The sequence below is a fragment of the Taudactylus pleione genome, unplaced genomic scaffold (genome assembly GCF_031769625.1).
Source record: "Taudactylus pleione unplaced genomic scaffold, aTauple2 ptg000109l, whole genome shotgun sequence".
NCBI classification, from domain to species: Eukaryota; Metazoa; Chordata; class Amphibia; order Anura; family Myobatrachidae; genus Taudactylus; species Taudactylus pleione.
The window spans coordinates 10727147-10735858 of NW_028284511.1; the positions used below are offsets into that span (position 1 = coordinate 10727147).

General features: G+C 45.3%; 1 protein-coding gene across 1 annotated transcript; it reads right to left on the reverse strand.

Annotated features, from left to right (window-relative positions):
* Positions 1-7366: 7366 nt before the first annotated feature.
* LOC148525262 (4-galactosyl-N-acetylglucosaminide 3-alpha-L-fucosyltransferase FUT5-like) lies at positions 7367-8422 on the reverse strand. Its single transcript, XM_088471061.1, has one exon. The coding sequence runs from the start codon at positions 8420-8422 to the stop codon at positions 7367-7369; it is 1056 nt and encodes a 351-aa protein (XP_088327187.1).
* Between the last annotated feature and the right edge of the window lie 290 nt (positions 8423-8712).

The window sequence follows — 8712 nt, forward strand, 5'->3', positions numbered from 1 at the left end:
CCTAAAAAGCATTAATACAAACAAATATTCGGAGAATACCACTCTGCGCTCACTTAAAGTATAAGATTTACTTATCTTAAATATGATGTCCTGATCTTGGGACCTCAAATCCTTTTGTAATAGACACTTTGTATAATAGGTGTGGGATATATGTTCCGATGTTGATGAATATGTGGGAACATAAAACATAAAACACAATCTAGTGTAGACGTATAAGAATTCACTTAAGTGCACGATAATTCACATATAAGGGTGTATATGATCTAACCCAAATTAAAACACATATAATCCATTCAGGTATGTACTCTCCATGTGTCCATAATGAAATGGAAAAAAGGCCCATTTAAAACAGAAGAGACAAATTTCCAAAAAAATAAAAGATGTTTTAATTGGATATGTCCAGATGATGGAATTCCAAAATGACTTTAAAAATACAACAATGCCTCGCAGCTGATATATCCACAAAAGGTGAAGGTGGCTTCCTACCAGAATCCAGTGTTTTTTTGTGCGTATAAGAGTGATCTCACGGTGCCATTTCCATCGAAGATTTGGGTGTATTACTGCGGGCAGTGAGACCAAACATTCCACCTCTTTGGTCTGGCAATATTTCTATCCAAATCCGGACAACAACTGTCTTGCCATATGTACCATATGTAAAGGTGAAATAAGTAGGGGTAGGCACGTTAACCACCTAGGAACATCCTCCATTATACGGCACCTGCAGCGCGTTCATAATAAGTTACTGTCAAGTTCAGAAACTTTGGCTAAGACCGTAAGCAGTTCAGGGACACCTAAATCCCGTTGTCCTGTTGTATCCAAGCGCCTGCAAACCACACCGTCAACTCCCTCCTCGTCAATTTCCTCCTTAGTCAGGATCGGAAGTAGTCCTGCAGGCCATGTCACTGGCATGACTGACTCTCCTATCCCGGATTCCTCCGGAGGATCCTGCATTGCTACGCCTCCTGCTGCCGCTGCTGCTGTTGCTGCTGCTGGGAGTCGTTCATCATCCCAGAGAGGAAGTAGGAACACCACTACTTTTACTAAACAATTGACCCTTCAACAGTCCTTAGCGAGGAGGATGAAGTACGACAGCAGTCATCCTGAAGCAAAACGTATAACTGAGGCCTTGACTGCTATGTTGGTGTTAGACGTGCGTCTGGTATCCGCCATTAGTGCAGTGGGATTTAGACAATTGATGGAGGTAGTGTGTCCATCCCGTCTAGATTCCTCTTCACTAGGCAGGCGATACCGAGACTGTACAGAAACGTCAGAAAAAGTGTCCTCAGTGTCCTGAAAAATGCCGTTGTACCCAATGTCCACTTAACCACGGACATGTGGACAAGTGGAATAGGGCAGACTAAGGACTATATGACTGTGACAGCCCACTGGGTAGATGTATCACCTTACACAGCAACAGCAGCAGCGTCACCAGTCGCAGCATCTCAGAAACGCCAGCTTGTTCCAAGGCAGGCTACGCTGTGTATCACCGGTTTCAGTAAGAGGCACACCGCCGACAACCTCTTAGAGAAACTGAGGGAAATCATCGCCCAGTGGCTTACCCCACTTAGACTCTCCTGGGGATTTGTGATATCTGACAACGCCACCAATATTGTGCGGGCATTACATCTGGGCAAATTCCAGCACGTCCCATGTTTTGCTCACACAATAAACTTGGTGGTGCAGAATTTTCTGAAAAGCGACAGGGGCATGCAGGAGATGCTTTGGGTGGCCCGAAAAATTTCAGGCCACTTTCGCCTTTCAGCGACTGCGTGCCGAAGACTGGAGCGCCAGCAAACACTCTTGAACCTGCCCCGCCATCACCTGAAGCAAGAGGTTGTGACGTGGTGGAACTCAACCCTCTATATGCTTCAGAGGATGGAGGAGCAGCAAAAGGCCATTCAAGCCTATACATCCACCTATGACATAGGCAAAGGAGGGGGTATGCACCTGACTCAAGCGCAGTGGAGAATGATTTCCGTGTTGTGCAAGGTTCTCCAGCCCTTCGAACTTGCCACACGTGAAGTCAGTTCAGACACTGCCAGCTTGAGTCAGGTCATTCCCCTCATCAGGCTTTTGCAGAAGCAGCTGGAGAAAGTGAAGGAGGAGCTAAGACGGAGCGATTTCGCTCGGCATGTGGGACTTGTGGATGAAGCCCTTCATTCGCTTTGCCAGGATTCCAGGGTGGTCAATCTGTTGAAATCAGACCACTACATTTTGACCACCGTGCTCGATCCTAGGTTTAAAGCCTATGTGGTGTCTCTCTTTCAGGTCGACACAATCCTGCAGAGGTGCAAAGACCAGCTGGTGAACACACTGTCAGCTGAAGCGGAACGTGACATGTCAACAGCTCCTTCTTCATTTTCTCCAGCAACTGGGGCTGCCAGGAAAAAACTTAGGTATCCTAAGCAACCCGCTGGCGGTGATGCAGGGCAGGCAGGACCAAGTTTGGACATCTGGTCCGGACTGAAGGACCTGGCAACAATTTCTGACATGTCTACTGTCACTGCATATGATACTGTCACCATTGACAGAATGGTGGAGGATTACATCGGTGACAGCATCCAAGTAGGCATGTCAGACAGTCCATACCTGTACTGGCAGGAAAAAGAGGCAATTTGGAGGCCCCTGTACAAACTGGCTCTATTTTACCTGAGTTGCCCCCCTCCAGTGTGTACTCCGAAAGAGTGTTTAGTGCAGCCGGGAACCTTGTCAGCGAAAGGCGTAGGAGGTTGCTTCCACAGAATGTGGAGAAGATGATGTTCATCAAAATGAATTATCAGCTCTTCCAGGGAGACCAGCCTCCAGAACGTACAGAGGGACCTGTGGTGGTGGATTCAAGTGGGGACGAGTTAATACTTTGTGAGGATGAGGATGTACACACTGAAGAGGGTGAGGAATCGGTGGATGAGGAGGATGAGGATGACATCTTGCCTCCGTAGAGCCAGTTTGTGTAGGGACACATTAATTGCCAGCTTGTTTTGTGGGGGCCCAAACAAACCAATCATTTCAGCCACAGTTGTGTGGCAGACCCTGGCGCTGAAATGATTGGTTTGTTAAAGTGTGCATGTCCTGTTTATACAACATAAGGGTGGGTGGGAGGGCCCAAGGACAATTCCATCTTGCACCTCTTTTTTTTCTTTGCATTATGTACAGTTTGGGGCCTAGTTTTTCAAACTGCCATCCTGTCTGCCACTGCAGTATCACGCCTAGATGGGTCACGTGTTTGTGCCGCCCACTCGTGTAGCTTAGCATAGTGATCCAGCTACCTCGGTGCAATCTTTTGGACATAAAAACACTATTGTGAGGTGTGAGGTGTTCAGAATAGACTGGAAATGAGTGGAAATTAAGGTTATTGAGGTTAATAATAGCATAGGAGCAGAAAAACCTACAAATTCTGTGATTTTAGCTCTTTTTATGCTTTTTTTCAAAAAAATACAGATCCAAAACACAAAACCCAGAACCCAAAACACGGAAGGGTGGTTTTTGCAAAACCAATCCAGATCCAAAACACGAAGAAAGATCCAGATCCAAAACCAAAACACAAAACACGAAAAGTGGCCGGTGCACACCCCTAGTTCCAATTATAAACATTGCAAGTAACATCGGATTAATGATTGTACTGTTGTGGCTTACGGACGCTTCTTGCCTACCTTACCCTGGATGATCATCCTTTTCGTAGAGTGATGTTGTCATGCATCCGCAATTCATGGTCGTACGAAGCAGATAATTTATGCACTCCCCTAAAATGCCTGGAAACGCTGAAGAACACCTCCGTTTGCAGACCACCACCCCCGTATACACCCACAAACGGTCTTTCCTGTCAATCAACTTTCGCAAGCCACTTCCGTTTCGGAAGCCCTACAACTGACAGTATTTTGCATCGGTAGAGCTCGTATGCACATGCACACAGCTAGCCGTGCGCAGGCGCAGAAAGAAAAACATTGGATGCGTACGACCGTGCGGCCGCTACGACCGACTCTGAATGAGGTCCTGTATCCCATACTGTATCCAACCCATGCTGTATTCAACACTATATCCAACCTGCACTGTATCCAACCCACAATGTATCCCGCACTGTATCCAACCAACACTGTGGGGCCGATTCAGACCTGGACGCTAAGCCGCGATCGCTCGCTATGGGTGATTGTTGTCCATCTGCACATATGCTTCACAGTGCTCATGTGCAAGCCAGTCACTGCAATCAGGAATTGTGCACTTGCTGTACACAAACTGAGTGCTATTTTGAGAGACAGATAGTGCCATTTGTGGGTGGTATCAGGAGTAGGTGCTTGTGAGCGGGGGAGTGGTGTTGTGAATGCAGGAGTGTCAGGACATCTAAATGGCATTTAATGGGCATCCATAATTAGCATGGGAGCATCATTGTACATGTCACTTGGTTGTATTTCAGCCTGCAGCAATCGCAGTGCTTGCGGCGGGGTAGGGTCTACCTCAAGCGCTGCGTGCAGCTCCGATGGCTCTCGATGTTACTGATTAATCAGACACTTCCTGGAGATGATGTGTGCTATGAAAGAAAAGTGGGCGTCTTTACACCGGCGTGCGGTCACTCTGCCATCACTCTCTAAGACATAGAGGGCGTCTTACGCCAGACACTGCGATCACTGAATTTGCATACCCGGCCCATTTTGGATCTGAGCGACCGCGGCTTAGCATCCAGGTCTGAATCAACCCCTGTATCTGACCTGCACTATAAACTGCACTGTATCAGATATGCACTGCAACTGAATCACACTGTACCCCGCACTGTATCCGACCTGCACTGTATCCAACCCACACTGTTTCCGGCACTATATCAGACCTGCACTGTATCCCACACTGTATCCAACCTGTACTGTATCCAGCCCACACTGTATACTGCACTGTATCAGGCCTGCACTGTATCCAACCAATTCTGTATCCCGCACTATATCAGACCAGCACTATATCATGCACTGTATATGACCTGCATTGTATCTGACCCGCACTATATCCAACCTGTACTGTATCCAACCCACACTGTATCTGACCTGCACTGTATCCAACCCGCACTGTACCCTGCACTGTGTCTGATCTGCACTGTTTCTGACCCACAGGTATGGAATGCTGTTTTATGGTTGGGGAGATTTTGGGGAACTGCTCAACAAAAAGGCTGATTGATCGGGGCATCACATGAGCACAGTACCTCCAGGAGGGAAATACAGATTGGGCACTGAAACTCCAGGTCTAAACTGCAAAGGAGATACAGATCCAAAACCAAAACCAAAACACAGGGGTCGACGCACATCCCATATATATATATCTATATATATATATCTATAGATATATATATATTTATAATATGTCATGTGGGAAGGGACATAGGCCCTGATTCAGAGCCGGACACTCTGACAGAGTGCTCGCTCTGAATCAGGGCCGTCCTTCCTAATTTTAGAGCGGCCTCCTGGCTGCTCGCATAGCTGTGGGTGACCACCCATAGCTATGGCGAGCGGCCAAAAAAATGGTCACGATGGTCAAGACCATCGCGACCATCGGGCTTGCGACGAGACCCTTGTGGTAGGGTCTCTTTGCCGCAAGCCCTGTAGTGCTTTCGGCTCTATCAGAGCCGAGAGCACTCCCACTGACATTACTTGTGATGTCAGTGGGGCCGCCCCCAGACGATAGGCGTTCCCATGGGAACGCCTCCATCTGGGCAGCAATGCCCCCAGCATGCCCACCAAAGGGGGCATGCTGTCACTCACCATCGACAGCACACCCCCTTTGGTGCGAGACCCTTAACAACAGCTTGGCCGTCGTTATTCGGGTCTCGCGCATGCGCACGACGGAGCCGCCTCCGTCATGCGCATGCGCACTTGGCCACCATCGACCCACTTGCGAGTGCTCAGCGCTCGCGAGCGGGTCTGAATTAGGCCCTGAGTGCACCCCATGATTAATCTGCAGCAGGCCCATCTTTTGTCACTATAAAAAACATTCTGTTTCACCGAAAACTTTTCATAAAATCACTAGTAAAATATATTGACAGTATTAAATCCAAGATCACAGCTGTTCACAAGTTTTGGAAAAGTAATTTACTCATTTGGCACATCATTTGTTTTAAATTAATAAGTTATGTATTTAAATATTTTAAACATTTAATCATTGCTTAATGACGACTATTTTTTTCTTGTTCATTGAAGATAGGATTACAGCTACAAAGGCAGGCACTAGAAAATGTAATTAGAAAATTATTCGTAATGAAATAGAGGCAGGGGCATATTTATAATAAGTGCAGGGTGTGCGGTGCACACGGGCCCCTGGGTCCAGGGAGGCACGCACCGCACACCTTGCAACCATATTATACTTACCTCTCCGGAGTCCCATGTTGGCGCCAGTGTCAGCGCTATAAAAACACCTGGAAAATGGCAGCCACGGCCATTTTCCTGTTGTTTTGCACATGTGCAGTACAGGTAAAATGGCCACTGCTGCCATTTTCCTAGTGACCTGCTCTGCGCTCAGTGCACTGCTGGCCACCGGACTGAAAGGAGGGGCCCATGACAGAGACTGCACATGGGCCCCCTCCTCTCGTGAAAAGCACCTGAATAGAGGCTATAAATAAATTTGGATTTTCTTTTTCAGTTTGTTTTTAGTTATATAAAAATCATTACAGTAAAGCTTTGAGTGGCATGATTACAATCCACATCTTGTAATAAATTCACCCAGATTTGCATGGATGGACCCCCTCCTCACAATCCCCCCTCTCCCCCGCTAAGCTAACACTTACCTGCACGCTGCTGCACCCAGGGATCGGTGTCCGACTACTTCTCTCCGTGACCCAGTCAGCTGATCAGTGCTGTAAACTGAGATGCTGACTGGGAGTTTCACATCATCAGCTGACTGGGGTCACAGGAGCCAGACACTGATCCCTGACTACAGCAGCTTGCAGATAAGTTTTATTTTATTATTTTCTTTTTTAACTTTTTATTTTATTTAGTGATCAGCCTGTGGTCTATTTAGATACACATGGCTGATCACAGGTGCCAGCTCTGAGCTCTGTTCTGGCTGTTAAAGCAGAGGTGGAGTAGGGGAAACAGAAGGGAAGCCATAATAATGCCATCTGAAGATAGTGTTATTATCACAGGACTCCCTCCACTATTTTTTTACAATTTAAGTTTGGTCAATTTTGGCAGATCACATTATCAATTACAAGTATGGGACATACGATTAGCTTACTAAACAAATTGCAAATTTATGGGCTTGGAAGAGAATTTTGTAAATTCTCCTCCGAATGCCCTTTCCCACATTTAATTGATACTAAAATAATGTGAAACGGGTGTGTAAACACTTGTTTTCGCATTATTTTAGTAAAAATAATATAGATAAATATGCCCTTAACTCATTTGTACCAGTCTCCAAGTTGTGCAATAGTCTTATGTTTAGGGGCTTCTTTTATTGCTCTGCATACTCTACAGTAAGAATTCGGCCAACCAGTACCTAAAACAGGATGAAGTCTGGACCTCCAGTGGAAATATTGCTGGTAGGCTTTGTCATCACTGTCTAACTTTAAAATATAGGTAGCCAGCTCCTGGGCTGTGGAAAAGTCATCTACATGAATAAACGAGTCTTTGGGAATGAAACGTTCATAGTTTTCACGAGAGGGGCCCATAACAATTGGTACATTACCAAATGTGAAGGCATTTTTCCATAGTTTCTCAGTAATGTAGTCTTCATGAATTGAGTTCTCAAACGCCAGATAAAATTTGTACTTGGAAAGTGTTTGTTGATGTTCAGTTCTGGGTAGAGGTTTATGCTGTCTTCCATATATGTCCACAGATAAAAAATTCTTAAGCTGCTCATAATAGCGCACCCTCCTAGAGTTTGGTTTCCAGTTACTGATAGCCCAGGCCACCAGCTTAGTCTTTGGAGGGATAGTGAAGTTTGCTTCTTCTTTATTTTCCTCCAACCAGCCATATGGTGAGAAAATATCAGAGTCAGCCCTGTAGGACATGGTCAGATTGATGAGATTGTCCATAAAGTGTAAGTTTGGACTGTTAGATGGAGACTCCTTGTTAAACCATACCCAGTACTGATTTGGTGGTCTTGGCATCTGGGGAAGTTGTTCTTGAGATTGGCAAACGTTCCTGTGATGGATAACAACCGCATCGGCGGAAGAAAACAATGTTATGTTAACTGTATAGAGGCATCCACTGATACTAAGGAATGATGGACATTTATTAAGGGGAAATTTATAATTAAATGGCCAAGTCCATAACAGGATGATTCGAGTAGGTTCAGCTGGTTCCGGCATAGTTTCCACATATTCAATTCCATCAATTATTGCGGAGCGACCTACATTGTTATAGAGTGTAAACAAAATGGCTGATAGGCACAACTGTGCAATACATATCATAAAACACTTCTTCATAGACACTTTATTCCATGAAACCTCCATTTATTTAAGTAGAAACACTGGAGCAGTATTTCAATTACTGGATGCCCGTCACAATTTTCATCACTGTTGGAAAAACAAATATAGAGAATATGTATATAATAACAACACACTTAGTACCTAAATAAAAAATGCTGTATGTGCTTTTATTTTGAAGACATTTTAATTAATATTATAAGATGGTTTATATGATCCCATATGAAGTAGACACTTTGGTTAAAAAAAATGTGTCGTTAAAACCAAAACTATTATTAGAAAGAGAAAGAGGCCATTCTGAGATGGACACAGCCACG

Excerpts from the sequence above, each read along its gene's own strand:
- LOC148525262 (XM_088471061.1), bottom strand. The coding sequence starts at position 8,422 with ATGGAGGTTTCATGGAATAAAGTGTCTATGAAGAAGTGTTTTATGATA.